Below are 24,546 nucleotides of genomic sequence, written 5' to 3'. Positions count from 1 at the left end.
ACATAAGCATAGGACAGGGTGGTACATTGATCAATTAGTCCAAGCATAAGCAGCATGCTGGAAGACACAGCATGGAATTTAAGTGGCTTTACAGCTGTTCTGGTTGTTATTTGAGATATCATCTATGATACAGATTGCTATATATTTATGGAAAGACTTCGCATTTTCTTGGTGCAGAACATTAGTTTCTGATTTTCTGCTGCTTCCTTCAGGTTTCATGACTTTCTCCTGTCAAGCAGCTGTGTGTTCATTTTATACTCATACGAAACACTACAGGAAAAGCTTTCTTTCGAGTTCTAAAAATAAACAGTTTTATTCTTACAGACCTTTTTCTGGTATTTAGATTGCATGAGAATCATTTGCTGGTTTTGTCGTACTTGAGCCTCTGATTCGTTTCCACCTTAAAAAATCCAAAAATATAAATAGCACTTTGTATGAGCATTTTAACTGCAAATGCCAGTCAATTCACAATACAGCCATATAACAGATTGAATGTATATATATACAGGAAATTTTTCATAATTACAGTAGCTGTCTGACATTAAAGAGAACAGATAGGGACCTTTTTGTTCGTTTCTTTCATTCATCAAAAGTACTTGCCTATTATTTGCAGAGCACCCATTGTATCATCCATTCTACCAACAAATACGTTCCTACAATATATGATCAGTTTACTGAAGAACTATTCCATTTTCAGAAAATCAGTCATGCTTTGCAGGTGAGTTTGCATTTTCACATCCAGCTATCCCCACCTTTGCTCAGTTTGTCACACACATACAGTCAGAAATTCTATTGCTAAAATGTTTCTCTTTTATCAAATTTAGGATCTTAGACTCTGCCAGCTGTAACACGATGCTATCATTTTAATATTTTCTAAGAAATGCCTTGGGGCTCAAGGAAGAATCCCCTTTCTGTAATGGAAGTAAAAGCCTTTTCCCACAGACCACACATTCATATCCAGGTAGTAGAAAGTGTCCTTTTCCAAAGCCATGGACTCTCTTTTGTGAACATCTAAAGCTCTGCCCATAAAGTTCAGCTTTCAATAAAAAGAAACAAACCCCCCTCTCAAAAACAAAACAAAACAAAACAAACCCCCCAAAAAAACAAACAAACAAACAAAAAAAAACCACAGAAAAAAACACACAAAGAAAATTACACTAGGTCTTTAGGGATGGAGGGAGTGGCTTTGATTCTATTACTCTGCTCTATTTTCCAAAATATTTTCTTGCTGTAGGAAAGGAAATAATTCATTTCCTTCAGTTGTTCCAAAACATAACAGCATCTCTCACTTCACTCTGAGGATGGGGACTGTATTTTCACAATTTATTGTTTTCATGGGAAATCCCTCTCTATGTGACTCCTTATTCTATAGAAGCAGCAGGACCAATTTGTGCTACCTTAGGTGCCTTAGGTGCTGGGCTGTATCACAAGTAGCATGGGCAGCCAGTCAAGGGAATGTGATTCTGCCCCTCTGTTCAGCTCTGCTGAGACCCCACCTGCAGTGCTTCATCCAGCTCTGGAGTCCCCAGTATAAGAAGGACATGGACCTACTGGATTGAGTCCATGAGTCAAAGATGATCAGAGGGCTAGAGCACCTCTTCTGTGAAGACAGGCTGAGAGAGCCAGGATTGTTCCCCCAGGAGAGGAGAAAGCTCCAGGGAGACCTCTTAGCATCCTTTCAGTATCTGAAGGGGCCTACAAGAGAGCTGAAGAGGGAATTTTTGCAAGAGCATACAGATGTAGGACAAGGAACAGTGGTTTTAAATTGAAAGAGGAGAGATTTAGACTGAATATAATAAAGAAATGTTTCACTATGAGGCACTGAGGCACTGGCACAGATTGGCCAGAAATACTGTGGGTGTCCCATCTCTGGAAGTGTTCAAGGCCAGGTTGGATTGTGCTTTGAGCAACCTGTTCTAGTGGAAGGTAACTGCCCCTGGCAGGGCAGTTAAAACTAAATGATAATTAGGTTTTCCTTCAGACCCAAACCATTCTATGGAATGTAAGACAACTATACTGGACCTTTCAGGAGGGATCACTCTTGTCTAAAGGTAGCTGTCTCCATTTACCAGCGGAAGGTAGGTAATCTTTTGGAGTTTTTGTGACATTCAGTGAATGGGAGACCAATTCCCTAAGTGTGGCAACATTTCTGTGGACACAAACAAATCCCTAAGATAAGTTCTCAAGTGAGAGTGGCCGTACAGTATACAAGCAATAAGCTTAGAGTAGGAATAAGAATATAGCTGGCATTGTAAAATGTCTTCCCCAGGTCTAGAAAACAAAACTGTTGCTAAACAGGTTTTGAAACATCTTGGATGCCTAACCTTTCTCTTTTTTTAGCCTTTTATTGGAAAAATTTATTTTATGCACTGAAGTTTTTTTCTAGGTACTGATGGACATCATCTCAGAACAAACATTTTTCTGATCATTATTGGAAATTGCCTATAACCTTTCAGCCAGGTTTAGTTCACTCAAGTTGGTTTGGCTGTAATATATCAAATGCTCCACTGAAGTCAGAGGGTGTTGTGCTTATATATAATAATACCAGAAAAGAGACTATTGCATTTATCAGGCATGATTTGTTGCTCCACTTGTTGCTTACGGAGGAAAGTAGAATTTGCATCCTTCATTGCTCTCATCTCTCCATAAGGCCTAAAAGTTTGCCAGTCAAGTATTACAGAGTTGAAATACAGAATACTTATTTCCCTATGGAAAGCAGAAGCGCTAAAAAACTTCAACTTTAAGAACCTCCTACTTTAGAGATTTTATTTAGTGATTTGGACTAGATATGTAGTCCCTTAAAACCACTCTGAGAAAATAACTATACTTTTTTTCCCTTAATGAGTACCTACAGTGGTGAAATTAGAGATGCCATTCGGAGCAAAAGCTCCGAATTTGTTCCTATGGGAATATGTTCTAATAATCTTTACTCCTCAATTATTTTCAGAAGCACTGAACACAGTGCCTATGTCTCAGTCCCCAGGAGTCTAAGTGGCAGCTACAGAGTGACAAACAACACCATATTTTCTTACTTTATTCTTTTCCTCTTAAGTTGCTTCTTTGCCAAGAAAGATTTTAAATGCAGTGGGGCCAGAATTTAAGACTGCTGACAGTCACTGCAGCTTTAAGGGACACCTTCAGTCAAGCAGCCATCTTCCACACACCAAACACACCAAATTACTTTTTCCAGATTTCGCTTTCTTCAGCAAAAAGCTCTATGGTCTTCTTGTGACAGAAGTATGTCTTCTAGGAACTACTCACAAGTTCCTAGAAGCAGATGTTACTTGTGAACTCACAAAGACTGTGTCTGGCCACACAACTGCACTTGATGGTGGGATTACAGGGTATTACCACCACTGCAAACAACTGTGACACAGCTGCAGGGCAGACCATGTGGGACCAGGATCGCCTTGAGCCAAAAATCAACTCTGGGTTGGAGTCAGTTCAAATTCCTCTGTCTCCCACCTGCTGTCTGTGTTTATACACTGTACACCACCACAAATTTACCTTGTGCAGCCTGGCAGAGAAAGAACTTGATTTGCAGGTGAAAGCAAACCACATCCTGCACTGTGCACCCCAAATTCTCCTACAACAGCCAAGGTAAGGAAGGGCAGCTTTTGTTAAATAACATGCTTTTAAACAAAGTCTGAAATATCACTAAAGTCAATACTTTATAGTGGTTGCAGTTCAAGATATCTCCTATACTTTCCCTCATCCATCTAGAAAATATCTTGGTTATCTTAACAAACACACCAGGTATGTTCAGGGTGTCTTAAGTTCTTGCAGCTTGTCACCCTGTTTTTCATTTACTTGCCTGTTGTTATTTTTATAAAATTGGTAATACAGGGCTTCACGCACATATAGCTTGCAAATGCTGAAGCTGCAGGGATCACTTTTGCCTCTTCAAGAGCCAGCAGCCAGGAGAGCACACATAGTAACACAGAGGAGTTTTCTTATGGGTAACTGCAGGGTCTCCAACATGCTGTCCATCTGCACACTAATGACAAGTGTGTGCCCCCTCAGAGACATCAACCACAGACAGTGTAAACAGCAGGAGGGTTAATCCACCTGTTTCCCCCAAATGTTAGTACAGACTTTCTACTCTGATCTTGACAGATTTCTTGAGTGACAATCTGTGCTGTTTTGTTTCAGAAACATCTTCCTTGCCACAATCATCAAGAAGCACAGAGTACATACAATAGGCTCATGTCATCCCTTATTGACACTGAATCTCTTTAGTAAGTAGCAAAAAAAAAAAAAGTAAAAAATGTCTCATGTCTTGGAAAATTAAATTTTGCAATTCTCAGTTGCTGATTTACATGTCTTACCCAGTCTCTGTGGCACCAACGTAATTGGCCCTGGCCTGTGTTCTTTCTTCCATTGCTCCAGGTCATTGAGCTCTTTCTTAGCAACTAAGCAGGTATAAAAAGAAATAAATATACAGAAGTTAGAGGAATACTAAAAAGCAGCCATTACTGCTAATTGCATGTAATTCTGAAGACCATCCAGGAACAAACTTGTTCTCAAGGGATGAAGACACCCCCACAAGAGGTTATGCAGTCACTTCAACGATCAGCTAGTAAGGCAAACATTTTCCCTAACTTGAGACTGTAATAGTGAGCAACCCTAGGACTCAAACCCAAAAGTGAAGCCAAAACCAGCTAGGAGACTGGTAATAGGCTGCTTTTTTAATCCCTGGGAACCTACGGGTTAGTGCCACAGTACTTACTCCTGCAGGTAAAGCAGAAGTTGTAACGATGAAGATGTTATTGCCAAATAGAGGGAAATCCTCGTGGTGTAATGCTCCCCAGCAGGGAAATGAAAAGTAATTTTCCCTCCCAACCACATGCTCCCTAAATAAAAGCAGGAGGAATGCATGAATCAGCTCCAAATTAAGACACTTCAACATAGGCACCCACATGTGAGATGGGCAGCAAGATCCCAGTGTAGTCAGTGGCAGTCAATACAGCCAGGGTGCAGCCATATGCTCTTAGAATGGCTGATTTAACTTCTCTCTTTGTCGACTGACAGAGGGAAAGCACAACAATTCCTTTCAATAGCCAAAGGCCAACGATGCCTATGGAAAGAGGAGCTGTGGCTGTATATCCATATATCTATACTGACTGCATATCCTAATGGTTGGCTATCGGAGGTCAACACCAGCCATCCTCTAACAGGATAAAAACAATATTTAGGTAAGCTTCTAAAGAGACCCAAAAGACAGAGAACAGCTTTTTATTTCACCTTTAAAAAAAGCATTTAAGTAGAGACTGCTTTCAGTGAGGTCCTATTTCTGCCAGTGTCCAAGACAGAAATACTTTACATACTTCAGACCTTTCACACTGGCACCACAAAGTAAAAACAGATCTTTATTAGAGCAGCAGCACCTTTGCTGTTAACATCACAGTCAGGTCTAAGACCATCTGCTGCTATTCTTCCTTCAAAAAGATTAAAGTTTGGTTCGTGATAAGTCCACTGTCCTTCTTGCAATCAAAGGAAACCCAACCCATACCAGCCTGCTGGTAAAGCATTTCAGCCAACTCACAACTTTTGAGAAGAAAGAATTTAATGGCACTGTTCCTTTGAGGACTCAAGACATGAGAAGTGCTGACTCACACTCCTTCAGCTTTCATGTCTTCCATAAATCAATGTCCAGGTGCATAGGACTGCTGTGCTCAGTCAGTCACCTCTGTATACAGAATGTATTTAATGGCTGACTCTTGCTGTAACTTTGCCAGTAAAAGATTTCAATATATGCCTGATCTTTCTGGTAGAGGTTCAGGGTGTCCCTGTTTAGCTATTTTCAACAAGACTCAAAGCCAAGCAGAAGTGAACATATCACAAATACTTTCAATCTAAAATGACTTTTAGCAGCTTCAGTAAAAGACCCACCTACAATCCTTAAATACGTGTTCAAGAACCAACAGCATCTGCAGTTGCTTTATTTTCCACATGGGAGTATTTTCGAAAATATTTCTTATTTATAGTTTTGTTCTTCCTCCTTCTAACCCTGAGACTGTTCAAAGTTCCCCAATATGAATTCAATCCTGTAAAAGCTGGATAGAGCTAATTCCAGCACAGTCTTGTAGAAACCATCTTGAACAGCTCCTGCACTTAAATTACCAAAACTCTTCTGAACAAGATTTTTTCTGCATGAAGTGAAACCAGATGATGAATCCATCTTAAGAAAAGCTACATGATCATGGAGAATGCTCATAGCATTACTGTCATAGCTGTACATATAAAAGCACTGTAAAAATGAGGATAAAACTTGCAAGAGCAATAAAATGCTAAAACCCTAAAGTTGTTCAAGTAGAAATAATGTATTATGATATTAAACAACTCAACTTACTTTGCAGCAACTGTTTTCTTCTGGTTTCATTTGGAGTTACCAAGACATATGGGCCAACACTAAAATGAAAGAATACACTCTTATTTTTCCTGTTTACAGAAAATGAGGACTAGAAAGAGTACCTTCATCAGCAAAGTCAGTTTCCTGCTGTTGTAGGAAACAACTCTATAGAAAAACTACTATTTATTCTGATTCAGCTCTTTGGGAACTTTTGGTAGTACTCTAGAAATACTTGTTATATTTAGAATTGGCAGCAGATTACAAGGATAATATTTTCAGGAACTTTTAGCATGGCCTTTGCTGTTCTTATTCAAGTCTTACTCTAAACTGCTGACCTGAAATCTCATGAATTTCAAATCAAATCACTTCCTTGAATCAAAATGTCCCATGTGGAAGACCACTGGTGCTGGCAGTCCCACCCCTTACCTTGTGGGCACCAAGCACCTTGTGGACTTAAGCAGTCTGCCCAAAAGTAGTCCAAGGAGTGTGAAAAGTCACACTGTTTATGACGGACGCAGATGACTTAATCTCTGCCTGATCCTCAGTTTCCTTGTCAGCCTTTCATTTTCACCAGGCACCAGGAATTCCTTGGGCATATTCATCTTGCTGTCACGCCTAAGGTGCGACTCACTGAATCAGGACAAGGGCCCTGTTTTGCCAGACTTAATTCAAAATGCAGTTGCTGTCTCAAGGAGCTATCAATCTAATGTGACAGCAAAGAGGCAAGACAGGGTTCAGAGTGTATTAAGAGACTCGAGGTGATCAAAAGAGTGATGAAAATGTGTCAGTTCCACTTGAAGAAGACAAAGGGTTTTATCTCCATGGTGTACCATGTGAGTAGGACTTTACACAGCTCCCACTCAGCAGCTGTGCCATGGGGGTGCAGGTTTACCAGAAATGCACTCAGCAGCAGCTGACCCCATGCATCAGAGTTGACCCCACACAGCAGGGTTTTATATGCACATGGGGGCACAAATATTTAATCTGGCTTCATTGTAGGGAAAGCACAAGGAGAAGAACAGCTAGCAAAGAATGATTAGGGGTGAAGGTTTAGCCTCTTCAGGAAGGGCCACAGGGAGTGGCTTGAGGACAAATTAGTAAGCAAAGAGAGAAGATGGCAGTGGAAAAGTAATGAAACAATAAGGCCCAAGACTAAGGCTTAAAATGGGAATGAAAATCATGCAAAGAGATCAAAGTGCCCAAAGCTGCCTGCTGCCGTATCGCTGTAATTCAGGGCTTGGTAAGAGAGTATTTATATCCAATTACCTCTTTCTCTTTGAAGACTTATTCTAGGAGGATGTGGATTAATTTATGAGATTAAACTAGCAAAGATAGAGCTGTGAGCTTTAATGGTGCCACTTAATATGACATTTTCCCTTTCTGCCAGCATACTCTGGTGCCCCCAAGACTGTGAGTCTGCTCTGCACGTCTCCACCGAATCCTGGACTCTCAAAGGCAGGAGTAAAGAGAGCAGCAACACCCCACTGGCATTCACCACACAACTACAAACATTACTTAAAATAAGCTTTGACAACACATCTCGCTTATGGCATAACATTTCCCATCAGTTATGTTGTTTCAGATTTTTCTCTAGTTGATTGAGTAGTAGCGTTCCCAATTTTTCCCAAAGTGCCTTTAACGAGCTGCTGTACAATTTATCTGTTTCGAGACTTTTTTATAGCTTTAGTTTTTGTTTCAGATATTAAGATCATATTTCTCTCAAGTTCATACACAAAAAATATTTTGTACCTTTTAAACTCCCCTCCCTTCCCTTTGGCAGTGATAAAAGTGGCTGAAATTGTGGGTTGCAATGCTACATATCTTTCCCTCCCAAAAATCAGTGCATCTAAGATATCACGCTGCTTCACGGCACTAGAGGGCAGAAGAGTTTTTATACCATGTACTTTGATGATTTCAAACAGCATTTGCCTGGTTGATTTAAGTTACAATCAAATTTTTTTAAAAAAAGACCTTGGCTTGTCTGAACATGTATGAGAAATCATGGTATTAAATCTAGCCCTTTTGCCATGAATAATTTCCTTTATCTGCCTCTGCTTTTTGGCTGGAAGGCTCATACCCCAGGAGGCCAGGTGGGGCCCACTCTTTTGGTACCTGACCATGGCCTCATCATCAACACCTCAGAAGGATTGCACATGAAATATATGAAAGATATAGACAGGTGACGAAAGAGGTAGAGGTTACTGTACATTTACCATCTGTTTTCCAGAGAGCAGATTGAGAGTTGTGTTTAAAACACTGTTTAAAACAAAGCAAAATTTGTTTCCATTTCATTGAAATAAAGGCAAAGAAAGGCAAAGAAGATGCCAGGTCTCCAGTGGGGAAGGGAAGGGGAGAACAGAACACCAACTTTTCTTTGTCTTTTATCTAATGTTTTCTTTTAGTTATTCTTAGAAATTATAAGCAAAAATAAAGGTGGGAGGAGCATTATTGAGTTTATCTAACTTTATAGTCTTCACCTTGATCTCTGGAAAGATATGTCAGTGTGGTTTTGGGTACTGGTATCAGGAATGGCCTTAAGCTGAAGGAGGGCAGGTTTAGGTTAGACACTAGAAAGAAATTCCTCACTGTGAGGATGGTGAGGCACAGGTACAAGTTGCCCAGAGATGTTGTGGTTTCCCCATCCCTTCAGGTGTTTAAGACCAGGCTGGATGGGGCTCTGAATAGCCTGGTCTAGTGGAAGGATTCCTGCCCACAGCAGGGGGGTTGGAACTAGAGGACCTTTAAGGTCTCTTAAAGAATTATTCTGAGATTCAAGGATCAGGGGGAAGGAAGAGTAAGTACATAATGAAACTTTTTGTGGGAGGAGTGGAAGTTAGGGTTCAAACTGATTCCTTGCCTTTTAAACCTACAGGAGAGGAGCCAGATGAGCTGTTGTTTGAGAAACTCCACCTGCCCTACCAGTTTTAAAATCTGCACCTAATATCCCATATTTTCTTGAGAGTCTCTTTTTGAAGGAAAGAAAGTTAATGCAAAATCCCACCACCAGCTTTCACCTCATGTTTTTATCCAGTTTGCAGGGTATTGTATGTCATTTCTTTGTTCAGGCAAAACCTCTGATCCAGTTAAGCCCATAAAACCCGCTACAGCCTGTCAATTTAATATTCCAATCAGTTTCTGGGTTGCCACAGTAGCCATAAGTCTGAAGCAAATTATCCTACTTACCTGGGGACCAATTAAGGAAATGTGAAGATTTGAAGCTATCAGTGGTGTGCAGAATTTTGTGCTTTATACCAATATATGAAGCGCTTCAAAATCCACAGACAGAAAAGATTATAAAGAATTTAACTTTACGGTTTCCCTAATAATGATTCTAATTGTTACAAGACTTAGCCTATCTTTGAGGTAGGGTTGTTTTATAAATACAAGTACAGAAGTCACTGGAAAGGGGTGAAGTTATAGCTCTTCAAAAAAGAAAAATCATCTTCTGCCTTTATGGGTCATATTAATCTTGATGAGTGTTTTTGTTTTATTTTCTCTGCAGAAAATAGGAATGTATTGACTCATTACACAAACTGAACAGATATTAATGAGGGTAAGAAAGTTATAACCCAAAAAGACAATGTATCTATATTGAAATTAAAAAAGGCAACCTCCTATGATTTTACAAGCAGATACACACAATATGCCACAGTTGTGGATCATAAATTCTTATGTAACAATACATGTAACAACATACCATTGTGGTTTAACCCCAGACACTAACAAGGCACCACGTGGCTGCTCACTCACTTTGCCCCTCATGGGATGGGAGGGACAATTAGAAGGTTTAAAGTGAGAAAACTCATGGTTTGAGATAAAGACAGTTTTACAGTTGCACACACAAGCAAAGCAGGACATGGAATGGATTTGCCACTTCCCATGGGCAGGCAGATGCTCAGCCAGCCCCAGCAAAGCAGGGCTCCATCACACATAATGGTGACTAGGGAAGATAAACACCATCACTCTGCATTATCACCCCTCCTCCTCCTTCCTCCAGCTATGTATGCTGAACACGCCATATATTATGGGATACACCTCTGCCAGCTGGGGTCATCTGTCCCCACTGTGCCCTCTCGCAACTCCTTGAGCACCCCCAGCCCACTCACTGGTGTGGTGGGAGGCAGAAAATACCCTGACTCAGGGTCAGCAATGCCCAGCTGTAACAAACACACCCTTGTGTTACCAACACTTTTCAGTCACAAATCCAAACCGTAGCCCTATAGCTGCTACTACGAAGAAAATAAACTCTACTCATGTCAAAACCAGCACATACAGAAAGAGATATAAAAAATTTCAGTCAGGAGAAACAGGCAATACAGTCATAGATAATCTGTAATGATAGTTTACACTTTGAGTGATCAGTTATATAAGGAAAACCATGTCTAAAAACTTAAATTCTGAATCATATGTGTAAGTCTAGTCTTCTAACTAGCTCAAGGACACCTTTTCAGTGCTTTAAAGGCATTGAACACAGCAACTTTTGTTCTACATTCTTTCAGGTTTGTATAAAATAATTTATTTCTAAAATTGAAAAAACACACAAGGACTGCTGCTCACTGGTAATAGTTTTTGCTATTAGTAATAGAACTGTGCTCTTCAGTTTTTCCTCAAGTCCACTCCAATCATCTGCCACAGGAGAGATTTTCAAATGAAGTGTGAAATAGTTTAAAGAGTTACAAAACAAATGGGTGTTATAAACTATTTCCAGTTTCACCGTGCTTTATACCATGGGCGCATTGGTACATGAATGACACAGAGCTGAAAGCCAAATATCTTGCTCTGCTGGGCAGAGTGCTCAACATAACAGACAGAAACTAAGGAGAAGGAAGTTGGAGAGCAACATAAATTACTAAAGTTTGGTAAGGAGGCATGGGCAGATTTAGTCTGAGGAGGGACCTAGGGAAAGATATGGATGAGATACTGTATTAGATAGTATGTTAAGATTGAATTTAAAAGAGAAAAGAGATCAAGCTGCCAAAGCTAACTCTTGAATTTCCTTCAAAGATACACTAAGCTGAACTTTGCATTAATTTATCAGGAATTGTTTTAAGAGCTGTCAAGTCCACACCACCACAAAGTATCATTTTCACCAAAGCTCCCATGCGTGATGGAGCAGCCATATGCTGCTGAGCAGTGCAGAAGCTGCCAAATTAAAGGGCTACAAGATGCCAAATCCCAGCAAGCAGAGAACTGTCCTGTAGGTATCCCTATTTTGCAACGCACACACAGCCAGATGCTAACGATAATTGACAGCCACAGTTCTAGACCTCAGCTGAGCAATATGCTCTGTGTCCCAGCAGTGCCATAAGCAGAGCTCTAGGAGAGTATACAAACCTTGCACGCAGGCCTGGGGCTCTGGCTTTCCATCTTTATCAGCGGCATCATCTTACCAGTTTGCAGCTCAGAGACAAAAGTGATTTACTGGGGCTTAGCATTACACAGAGTCTGATTCATCCTCACTGTGGTCTTAACATGAGAGAAAAATTAACTACAGAAAATTAACTACAGAAAATTAACTACATTGGCAGGAAATGTTTATCACCAAAAATCTACCCCCATGGACTTTGTACTGTGTTTGACACACACCAGGAAAGCACTTAATTACCATGGTTCAAATGATGTCTGGAAGATTATTAAACCAGGGTAACTCACTTCTGTATCTGGTCCCTTTCATTGAGAACAGACATTTTTGCCATTGTGAGGCCTTAGGTTAAAGCAAAGAGTTAAATCCTGAAGAAGTGAAGTTTCAAAGGGGAAGACAGAAACAGAAAGCAGCTTGGGAGAAAGTAAGAGTCAGAAATCTGCAGGAAAGAAACAGACCTGAGGTTTGTGCTGTCACCCACAGGCTTGTAGAGAAATCCCTGAAGTTAAAATTTGGTCCAAAGTCTAAAACTGAAATTTGGAACTGAATTTCCAACAGTTTAGATGAGGCTCAGACTCAGCAGCTTGTTGCAGTCTCGGCACATCAGAAAGAAGGGCATGTATTTCAGCCACTACTCTGATTTGGACAACCAACTTCTAAAGATCCAAGGAAATTGCCACCCTGAAGGATCAAATCAGAGAGCCAAGGGGTAGCTCTCAGCCCAGACTTGGCTCACAGCACAGCTTTCTCTCCTCTGAAAACACTAACGTGCCATTGCTCAGCCTGTGCCTGTGGTCAGATGACACCAAAGGGGCAGAGTTCATTCACTACGGCAGCGTTGCAAAGTCTGCAAAAGTCAGACACGGCCATGCTCATGCTGTCCCCACGTCCCAGAGCAGCTCAGTTCCCTCAGTGCAGCACAGTGTCAGGGATGTAGGGAGCATGCCAGAGCCAGCTGGAGCACCTGGTAATCACTAGCCTGGAGGAGCACGGAGCATCATAGGTGGGCAGGCCAGGTGCTGGGCTTGGCACCACTGAGTGCTGAGCAGAGCTGGCCCCTGCAGAGGTGTGCATGTGTTGCACGTCGGGCTTGCCAGCAGGTCAGTAGCTGTATCACATGAACACTGAGACTTGAGCTAGTGGTACTTTCATCTCTGCTTCCCCCCTTCTTTACTTTTCAACAATGTACTTCCTCCTCTGTTGTCTCTGCATCAGAGATTTTGTCCTTTCATTGCCCATGCCCAAAAGCAGCATCCTCCCACACATTCCTTATTCATCACCTCGACACAACTCCTCATCAAGCTATGCATCAAGAGAACATGTCAGGGCTTGTGGAAAACAAGCTCTTCCAAAAAACGCCTTCTAATCGAGAATTTGGAAATACTTTCTTCCCTCCGCCAAGCATTAACCCCAGTCAAGACTAACAGCAGAGTTCCTGTCTTACACAGACCCTGCCACCAATCCTGTGGCTGCAGAAAAGGCTGGCTACTGACCACAGTGAAGCTGGGCATCTCTGAAGCACTGCACTGGGCTGTAAACATTAGTACATCAGCCTGAAAGACAGAGGGTTGGGAGACTTCTCCTGTGCAGCAAGTGGAGAGCTAAACTCTGAAGAGATTTTTCATAATTCAAATTACTGGGCAGTGGGGAAAAACAAGCATTTTGCTAAAAATCTGCCTACAGTTTTGTATACTAATTTTTTTTATTATTATTATTTTAAAGAAACTTCAGTTCCTGAAAAAAAAAAACAAAAAAAACAGGACTGCTAAGTAAAGTCTGTCAGCAATAGGAAGAGGGGTCTTATAGCACCATAGATATTTTGGCTCGTTTTTTTTTTTTTTTTAAATTCAGGATTAAGATTGGAAAGGAAGGAAAGAAAGCTCTGATAGTTTTGGCTCCAGCAGTAAAATAATACAATTTCTCAAGTCAAGCATTCTAGCAAGCTCATTCTCCTTTCAAACGAAATGATGAGGGACTGTTACCAGCTGTGCAGCAATATATCTTCAGGCTTTATTATTTTGAAATTCAGTTTTTAGTGAATTTTACCAGAACCAATATTTTTCTTGGCAGCTTTAAAGGTGCTAAAGGCAGACTGCTGAATGGGGGCAGCAGTTTCTTTTTCAGGCACTAGCTATAGTTCACCCTCTAATTTCCCCACTTTCTTCCACCTTTCTTCTGTACAGACTTTTGTTTCTGAATAGGTATAAATGGGGGCAATTTGTGAATTTGCCTTCTACAAGTTAATTTCATGGCACTTAGCAGACAAAGTGAAGCTACTTAAATGCAAGCTTGTTATTATAAGCAGTTTCAAGGTCTTGTCATCTTGGTGACTTTTTTCTCCTTGGCCTGAAACCACATTCTATGTATAACTGGACTGAAATGTGCAAACTGTGATTTCAACTTTGCATTTAAACAAGTATTTTTCTTGATTGGGACCGTTTTATAGTCACTTCTCACCCTTGACATGTCATATAAGGCCTTCTCCAAAGCAAAACTATCTTCTAATACCAGCTGCCCACCTCATATTTTTAATATTTTTAATTCTTAATATTTTAATATGAGATTGAATATTGAGTACTGAACAGGACTGCAACATGCTACATCCCACACGTATTTCATGTGTCCAATCTAAACAAAAGGTCACCTGATCCAGCCCTAAGATGCTCCTGAGACGTTTTCCCACTCCCAATTTCTCTCGCAGCCTGAGACAGAGAATTTACATGGAAACAATTCACACAGAGCTTTCAAAAGAGACTCCAACTCCTGCTTTTCTGGCAGCAAAATCATATCCCTGTGTATTTCCAAAAAATAGCAAGCAGAAGCTGGAATAGAGACACTGCTTGGCACAGAGGTATCTTACTTGGTCCCCTCATGTTCCCTCTGCTATGCATATTCCAGAAATCCTTTAGTAGTGCTAGTCTGTGCTTTTTTTCTCCTACTGTCACCCTGTGACTTCAGGTCTCCAGCTGCTCTTGTTATCCCAGAGCCTGAAAATCTGGACCATTATGAGGGTGCCCCAGTATTTAGTATTAAAGGTCATATTAAAATAGGTTGGTGGCGAAAAAAGCTGAGTCAGCTTTATCACTGCTAAAATTATATTTTAATCAGAAATCTTTCTTAAAAAGTAACTTGAGAAAATGAACAAAGTAATAATGAAGAAAACAATTTTTATAAGAATAAATATCCCCTCTGTTCTGTTTCAGCATTTCAGGTGATATCTTCTTCTTTAATCCGTGTTAGTTAAGGAAATTACAGTTTAAGTGGCTTCACCCCATTCACACTGCTGGGTAGCATCCCCTTTCTCAAGGGAAGGATGCAAACCTCACTCCTGTTCACTTCATTTTTTATTAGAGTATTAGTTTCCCAGTTATATTACATGTTTTCTATTTCAATCTGCCTTTCCCTCATACCTCTTCTCATTAACTGAATACCAGTGAAGACTTTAATTTGTACATCCAAGATTTAGTAACTAATTCTTTGTTAGTCTTATGGAGACTTGGAGACAATATTTTCATATAGCAGAAAATACTACTTGGTCTTGGCAGTGGATGCACAACAGCTTTATATCTGCAAGAATCATGAAAGAGGAACAAAGAGGCCAAGTAAAATGAAAGAGGGAACAGGGATTTATTTGTGTGATTATACATGCCCTGGCCTTAAACTCTGCAGGGTGCTCTGGCAAACCAATTGATTAATTATTCACCTAACCTTTACCAGGGGGTTTGTATGCCAGGCAAAAACTGGGTAAACAGTCATGCCAATGGGAAAACCCCCACCAGCCTTGCTGCCCTCTCCCCCTGAAAAAAACCCAAACAGCAACAAAACGCACACAGCACAACTACATAAACAAACTGGGGCTGTCCTAGCTCTACTATGGACACCTGTCACTGTGAGAGCAGGCAAGACAGAGAATTTTTCATATTTGGAAGTGGCAGGAAATAAACAGACTGTAACTAAGGAATTGTTGTTTGCTGTCCTGAAAGTCATCATTAAAGTGCGGATGGATTTTAAAGGGACTCGGCTCTTAGCAGTCCCTATATCATTACTACCTAATAGGCAAGCGTTCATGGGCATCAATTGAAAGCTGCTGATCTCTGCTTGCCATCAGCTGGCTGCCACCTCCTCCACAGGGGGCTTCACCTTCTTCATCCAGAAAGAAGGGAAAGGAAACTGAAACAGTCTGCGGTTTTGCCAGCTGCCCTTTGAAAGACAGAAGAAAAAGAAGCAAGCTAAGCAAAATCGGCACATATCAATAATAACAATCTTAGCATTACATGTACTGTTACTAAGAGCTCCGAAGTACATTTGGGGAAAAGGAATAAACACTTAGCTATGGTCATCTAAGCATATTTATATTAAACATGTGCATAAAATACACACACAGAGCTTTCAGTTTCTATTCTGTATTATATCTGCAAGACACAGCTTATACAAGCTATTTCAGGACTGTCACTGGAAACCCAGAGATGGACTAAGCATAGATTACAATAAAGCACAAAATGCTGAAGCTTTGGTTTTAGTTTTGTGAGCATGAAGCTCCTGGAAGATGTTCTGTACCCCTGATTACATTCAAAGCAGTGCCGGAATGCAGCCTACATCCATTTCTTAAGCCAAAGTAAATATTTTTAGACTTTCCAGAATGAAATATTAGTAGACACAGAAAACAGGGAGCTAGAACCAGATCTGAAATTTCACTTTGAAAAAAGATGCCAAGAAACAGACACCACATATGCCAGTATCCCAAGTACAGAACTGGCCACTGCTATGGCACCATGGGGTGTAAGCCATGCTATCAAGAAGCCTGCCAGAACAACTCAGGTCCTGTGTAAGAAGCTTCAAGAAAATGGCAATATGCTGCTTGTGTGCTCAGCCACATTCAGGCTCTCTGTAAAGTATTTGCACCTTTAAAGGTGTACAACTCGAGTGAACTGTAGAACAGGCACCCAATACAGGTAAATCATCTTAGTCAGGCTCCTTGTTACTTACTACTGATCTTGCTGTTGATGGTGGGCTGATGCTTGGCCTCTTTGTTCCTCTTCCGATGATGGCAGCCTCTGGGTGTTTTCACCCTTCTCCATTTTGTTGTTGCCATTCCAGGGATTACCCTGTGAGGAAGATGGAGTATTGGAGGCAGTAGCTGTCCTGTACCTGCTGCCTTCCCTCCAACCTCCAGCACCAGACATGGTTTTTTGTCTTTGACAGAAACCAGTATTGCTGCTACAGCTAGGGAAATGCTCACAAATGTACAGAGTTAACACAAATCAGTTTCAATTCCTGGTAAGCTCCTCCCTTTCCTGAACTTTGGACTGGCAGGCATGCCAAAATGTGTACTGGTTTCTGAGGCATCCTCCAGCTGAAGCTCAAGTTTCATCATCTCAATCACAGCACCCAGGCAGACCGGAGTCATAGGGTGACAGCAAAGCTGATCTGATCTGCACTAATAAACCAGGTGACAACAGTTTGTGCAGAAGCATGGGGAGGTCTGACATTTTTCTGATATATTTCTGACATATATTTCTGGTGTATATTTCTGATAGATTTCTGACATTTTTTTAGCCCAGTACTTCCCTATGACAGAGGGAATAACTCTTGGGGGTGTTATGATCCACCCCTGAAGGTGAAGGTAACCCAGATTCTTGTTAATAGGTCAGATTAGAGTGAAAAAACACTTAATGGTCAGTGTTTGCAAATATGTGTATATGTATATGTATATGTATATGTATATGTATATGTATATGTATATGTATATGTATATGTATATGTATATGTATATGTATATGTATGAACAATTTAGCTGCAGTGGAAAGCAGCTATATAGCCATTTTGGTTATTATTATCTGTAGTAATATGGCAATATGAAAGCATAAAGATATCACTTAAAATGTGCAAGGAAAAAAAAAAAGAAAGGGAAAGAAAGAGTAAGAGTCGGAAGATACATTACTACCACCCCTGGATTTACAATGAGGCTTGAGTGTTCCCGTTGGTCGAAGTGGTTATTGAAGGTCTTGATCTGTCGGCAGGGGGTGTGTGTAAGAGAGGGCAATTTGGTGAAGACAGCTATCCTGCCTTTACAAGATCTGCCTCATATTGGCCTCAAAGCCCAGCTTGTCGACTCTGGAAGTCATAAATTCATCCCCTCTGTCTTAGACAGACCAGAGGTTTGCCATTACACACGCAAAAATTCAGCTCTTTCTTGGGGGGTTGCAAACCTGGTCTCAGCAAAGCACCCAAATGCTTTCATAAATGGGTAATTGTTTTGAGTCATAGCCTAGTCTCTCACAAGGGGTTTTTCTGGTTTCTATTTTGCATGAGTGTACAAAGAAAGATGAAAGAGAAACTAAAAACTAACCTTCAGATAAATCTTAAGGCAATGGTCCTGAAAAACTTCCTATTCAGCCTTTCAATTCTGCTCAGTCAGAAAACTTCTTTACTTAGACATTCCTAAGTCTACCTGAATAGAGGACAAATACATTATCCACTTATCAAAAATGGAGACTGTTTGAGTGATCACATCTAACCAGTGGTAGCATACCTATGGGATCTGCAAGGCTGGGGATAACCACTTCCTTAATATCATTAGTAAATAAAAGATGCTAAGTAACTTATAACCCAAGCAAAGAAGAACTAACAATGTTACTCCAGGATAATGCAGCAGAACTAAGGAGGTCAGCTCCACACATGCAGATCTCATCACTCCGTCCTCAGCTGATCAAGCTGCACCTAAAACACATTTCTGGCCAGGTTTCCTGAGTGCTCAGACCACCTTGGTCTTACAGCATTCCCCACACATGCTGGGGAAGGAGTAAAGTAAAATGCCATATGGAAAGCCACAGGCTTCCTGGTGGTTGTAATGCTCCTTGAGACCCTGCCACCAGCAGCTCACCTCCCAGAGCTTACATATCCACAAGGATTCATCTCCTAGGCCTGCCCCAATAAGGCAGTACCAATGGTCTCCCACTCCCTCCCTCCTAACATGCTCTGCAGCACAGATGGTCTTCATTTGTGCACAAATCATTCTGCAGACTTTTGAGTGCAAGGGCAGTGTGTTGTAAAGGGATGGCCTGGTGCATAGTCCCTTGTATCACCTCTCTTTACAAATATATATATATATGTATTTAACGTACAAGGTGCTGGCCAATGAAAGCAAGCATGAAACTCACTCCCACAGAACTGCAGGGTCTATACAGGAAATGCAGAAGCACTGGGTGTAGTACAGAAATTATAGCAAAGTCATGTCTGAGGACTGCAAAGATTTGTGGAATAACAGCTGTGCCTACAGACACCCTATCTGGTAAAAATCCAGCTTTGACATCTGGAGTGTTCTTATCCATGCAGATTGATGTCTTAATAACCCATATTTAATTACAAAAATTGATTATAATTAATGTGGCCACTGCTGCTGGGTCTTCAATCCTGTAATGTTATGTAAAATTCAGATCTAGTGTCATTTTCCTGTTGAAATTTAGAAAACTTTGGCTGAAAAAAGTAACTGTAGAATCTAAATATTTATATCTATATTGCTCAAAAAATAGGGATATGAAATTAACTCAAGCACTAGAAGCTTGATAGCATTTATTGCTTCCATGCTTATTTATTTCATAACTCTGTTGTGGACAATCCAAACTAACTCTATCCAGGACAAAATCCAGGTCTGGCTCTAAGGATGGTTCATGCCAGACATGACCCCCAGAAAGACAGTATAACTGCTGGAATTCAAAATGCAAGGAATTCTCAGAACACAAGCCAAAACTTAGGATTAAAGACCTTGGAAAAGACTTCCAAACTTAGGTGCTAGAAACGAGAATGTAGATTTAGAGCTTAAAGCAGAGATATGTTAAGTAGAGAAAAGTTTAGCTTTAGAATTTAAGATATGGAAAAAATAAAGGTAATTACAAAGGTAACAAGAAGTTTTAGAGTGCAGCAATGTAAATTTCTGTGTTGTTATATGATTGGCTAAGGAAGTTACACTGTAGTATGAGTCAATAAGACGAAATATTTTAGTATTGGATTAGAAACATAAATATCACTGTTGGCATTGTTTTATTGGTCAGTAAATCCTTAAAAGACCTTGTAACCATAAGTCTTGTGACTTCTGAGCCATGCTGTGAACATCAGTAAGATGAAATTACCCTTTCTGCCTGTGTAGAAGATAAGAAATAAACCACACTTTCTAAAGCAAGTCAGAAGTTCTGTCTCTGCTTCGGAAAAAGAAAAAATCCCCACAAGAAGATATACCGTGGGAGCAATAAGCCCACACTTAGAAGATGTGACTTGGGAGCAATAAAGCCACAATTAACAAAAATACCAGATTTACTTTGTCCACCCTAAACACCTCTTCATCACTATCCCAGCAATCTCAAACTCACCCCATGGTCTCTGTGTGATACTCCAGTGTATCATTCATCAGCCCTTCAGTTTCATGCTACTAAAATGCAACCCAGCTCCCTCATTGCTTCAGATGCATTGAGCTGAAATATCCTCAAAATAATAATCAAGTTCTAGCACCATGGCAGTACCACCTAAGGCTCTCAGGATGCTTAGAGTTTGGTAAGGACATGCATATTGCCTCCACTAGGATCAACCCAGCCATTTAGCTGCCCTAACCTAGTGGAGGCTAGTCTTGGGGAGCATATATATGAGTCTGTACTAGCTGTATTTAGGAAAATGGATCAGCCTCCAGCCCTGTTTTATTTAGTGTCATAGAGGTTGAATAGATGCTAAAACATCAGAATGCCAATGTATTCAGTCTCCTGAAACATGTAAACACCACCAATTATCAACCCTTCCCAAATCCTCCACAAGGATTTTAATTCATTACTTACATTTTTCTAGACCCACCAAATACTGGCTGCCAATTCTATCTAAGGGGCAATACTTATAGTTGTTGCCCATTCCCTAACTGAATCTGAGGCTGTGATGCACTTGCTATCAAGTGAGCATTCACACAGCTGGTGGCTCCCTTCCTGCCAGTAGGACAGGGGAGAAAACAGAAAAAGGAGTGAGAAAATTAATTTGTCAAAATAAAGCTTTTTTGTCTGTAAAGCTCCGTTGCCCCCAGCTATTAACAACCCCTTTTTTTCCCTTTTATTTTGTGGGAGACAGAAAGATAGAAAATTATCTGTCTTTTGCTCTGAGAAAATTCCTCAGTGGACATGTGAAATATTAAGAATCGTCATATTCTCTCCCTCACCTGTGTTTTTCATGAAATTGCAATAATAAAACAAAATAACTTCTGTGGAAGAACATTTTGTACTGAACCTTTATTTCCAAATCTGTAGCACTGTGAACTATACCAAAAATGAGAGGCATCAGAGATCTTTTTTTCACTATAAAGGATCTGTGTCAGCCATGTCATCATTTCTTTGGGAATGTTAGATAGGATAAACTCTCTTATATTAAAGAAATAGTATTAAAACCCCCATGCAATTAAACTAATGTAATGTTCTCTATCTTTCCTTCCCAAAAGACAACTGTTCATTCTTCATTATTTCACTGTTGGTTTATGGCATTTTAAGGTTTTGCATGTTCAAGGGGTGTTTTTCCACAATCACAGACACGCTTCATTAAAAGCTACAATTCTTATTTAATCCAAGGATGCTAGAAGCCTAAAGCTTGAAGAAAAACATCAAACTGAAGGAGACCTTTGAAAGGACAACCAGGACAGGCAAGCTTTTGTAGAGCCCACTCTATTTTTCCCAGAAGCCAGGAAATGGTGTCAGAAAGCTTTGACTGCTGGAGAAATGCTTTTTTCCTTTGTCATCAGCACTAAAACACTTAGTCCAACAGCTGAATATGATGCTTAAGGGTTCTTTTTTGCCTGGAAATTTTAGCTAAGTAGGTAAGACACACAGCTGAATATACTACAGAGCATATTGAGTAATTGATCATTGGGAACATACCCCTATATTTTAGAGCAATAGCAAATGATGGCAAATATCCCTAGAAGAATATCTATAATTAGCAATGCTTATAGAGTTGTTATACCATCATGGCAATATAGAGTTGAATTTTTCGAGGTGCATTTTACTTTACCAATGTTTTTTCTGGCTGAGTACTCTGCTGCATAATTGGGTGGATCACTTTCTGCAGGGTTGATGGCACTAATTGTTACACCTGAGGGTGCCGGAGAAGATAATTTCTCTGCTCTCCTAGGAGAAGAGTCCCAGGAGGAGGGTAAAATGTCAACATTTGGATAAGATTTATTCTTGTTCAGGTTGAGGACTGGCATTTGTCAGGTTCAGCAGAAAGAATGCCATTAGCTTTGACAAGTGTGTGTGTGTGGATGTGTTGGGTAATCTATTTAGGAGATGTGAAATGCTGCACACACTTCCCATTTTATTGCAAAAAGCTGAAATTGACGGTACCTGTCAAAAACTATCATCTTCCACCCTCTAAAAGAAAATTGACCCTTGTTTTCTCTATGGTATCCTTCAGCAGTATAGCAGGTCCACCTCTCCTTTAACTAATAATGCTTCAGAAAACAGAAGTGGGGATTGAAAATATAATTAACCTGATGTAGAAAATTTTCTGTATTGAGGTCCAGTGCCTAAAGATTATTGCTACATTTTAGGAGCAACTCTTTAGTCTGGAGAGTGCTATGCATATCTATATTGCTATATAAATAACATCAAATAATAAAGCAGGGCTATTTTAAAGGTCTAACATTATAAAAACAATCAGGAATACAAATGAATGTTTTATACCATTAAAAATGCCTGCAAAAAATCTATCGGAAAAGGCAAAATTAACTGGTAAACTGCCAAAATGGTATCAGAAGCAAAGATCTCTAAGAGCTATTGCTCCAGCTGTGTCTAGAGGAAAAAAAGTCCTTGAGAAGTCTGGTAATATTAAAATAGTATTTGCAATATTCCAGAATAGATCTTTTTATTAACAGCCTTTAAAGCATAGATTTACTTATTCACAAAAGATACGTGAGCTTTTACACATATATGCTGTCTTCTTCAAGGAATAATTATACTCTTTGAATTCCTAAAGGTCATGATTAGTTCCATCTTAGGATTTTATATAATATACTAACTTGTGGTACCTAGTCAACCAAAGGTGTCATACGGACAATTATAGTATCTAGAAAGAGCATTACATTCTTCATTGTGTTATTTTTCCAAATACGTTACCTAAAGAAATTAGTAGAATTCCACAGCTCATGCCTCTTTTTACTTTTATAGTATATTGTGGTAATTAAATATACAAATGCTTGTAGGAGAATTAACTCTTCCAACTCCTAATCCTGGCTGTGAAGATTTATTCTTCATTCATTTGTATGCACATGACAATTCAGCAAGGCTCAAGTACTGACTTCTGCAGTTTTGTATGATATGCCTCATGATTTCCTTGATAACTTTCAATTATACTCTCTTCTCTGCCTGACTTTAATCTTTAGGATGAAACTTAGGTCTCTGCCATTCTAATTTCACTAACTTGGTACAACATTTACAGGTTCTTTGGAAATTCTCAGTTGTAAAAATCCCAAACACATATATGCTCCTTGCTATCATTTTCACAAGATTTAATCTGGTATCCATTTTTAGATTCTCCTTCATTCCTGACAGAGACTCTTGCCAGAATGGATCCTGACTACAACACAGAATACTGTAGCACAGACTGTTTAGGAAAGTAATTTATAGGAAAAGCATGCAGGCAATTAACTTCAATGGCATAACAAATCTTGATAACATTGCCTCACATTAATAGTGACAATATGCTGGAACATACCAGTGGTTAGAATTGAATTAAATAGTAATGGACAGATTGCCTCTACCAGCACCATCCTGTGCATAGCGCAGTGCACAGCTGTGCCATGCTGAGAGGAGCTTTGGGAGATAGCCACAACCAAAGACCCAGCTGCTTTCATCCCTCCCCTCCTTGCTTCCAAGGAAAACAAACTACACTGTTTCACTTCAGGCAGAAGATAACATTTTCTTGGTGTTGATGATCTGGTTTGCTCTGCCTGATCAATATGATTCCTGTGGCTGTCTGTCCAGAAATCAGCAGCAGTAGCGTGGCTGGTGATATGCAAAAGATGTTTTGAGCACTGTTCTCCGTCTCAGAGTGCACCTGGATGTATTTGTATGGACCATATTATCACCCAGTGTCTTTAAGAGTCCAATTTTGCTACTCTTACAATGACATAAAATATTTCCTGAGTTCATAGATTATAATTTCCTTCCAAAGGTGATCAAGCACCTGACAATGGCAGATGCTTTTCTGGATTTGATACTTATAAAGGAGGAAGAACTTGGCTGCTGTGACCAGAAGAGTGTAGTATGTGGGAAAAATAGCAGAAGCACAGTTTTGGATTAATGAGAACAGAATCTGAGCTGATAAGGTGTCTCAGAGATCAGCTTATAAAACTAAGGAAGAGACCCTAAATTCCAAAACATTCAATTTATTGTTTTTTAAGCTGCATTTGCTAATCAAGAAAGTAGTAAGTGACATACTACTCTGCATTAGTTTTGTGGGAATAAATGAATAAAAAAAAATATTAGTTGGGACATTTTTATTGATTCTAAGTTTTAAGTTTCTAAGAAATCCAATTCCACTGAAGGTTTAAAAATTAATAATACATGATTGTATGTTCTATGTCCAATGAAGAAGTGAAAATGAATGCATCTCTTGAATGGTTCATCAAGCAACTCCCAATTACTTCTGTTCAGTAGAAAGTTAAATTTATAGCTCTTTCTAAGGTTAATGAAATGCTGTATGCGGTCAGCTCACCTCTGTGGTACTTTAAAAAGATACTTAAGAGATGCTCAGAAGAGCAATCCTCGTTTGAATTAGGAGGTAAGGAGAGTAATTCTTTTTGTCCAGTCAC

General features: G+C 39.9%; 1 protein-coding gene across 1 annotated transcript in view; it reads right to left on the bottom strand.

The window, feature by feature from the left end:
* EPSTI1 (epithelial stromal interaction 1) overlaps positions 1–16,897 on the bottom strand; it is a 41,771-nt gene extending 24,874 nt beyond the window's left edge. Inside the window, exons 1-4 of the mRNA XM_062514775.1 lie at positions 16,701–16,897; positions 6,353–6,411; positions 4,329–4,412; positions 327–400 (exon numbers count right to left, since the gene is read on the bottom strand). Of these exons, the coding sequence (XP_062370759.1) occupies positions 327–400; positions 4,329–4,412; positions 6,353–6,411; positions 16,701–16,897 (414 nt within the window). The remainder of the gene's footprint in view (positions 1–326; positions 401–4,328; positions 4,413–6,352; positions 6,412–16,700) is intronic.
* Positions 16,898–24,546: the final 7,649 nt, after the last annotated feature.

This window comes from Cinclus cinclus, chromosome 2 (assembly GCF_963662255.1).
Source record: "Cinclus cinclus chromosome 2, bCinCin1.1, whole genome shotgun sequence".
NCBI lineage: Eukaryota > Metazoa > Chordata > Aves > Passeriformes > Cinclidae > Cinclus > Cinclus cinclus.
Note: the sequence above shows the minus strand (reverse complement) of the source record. Positions and strands in the feature narration are given on the sequence as shown.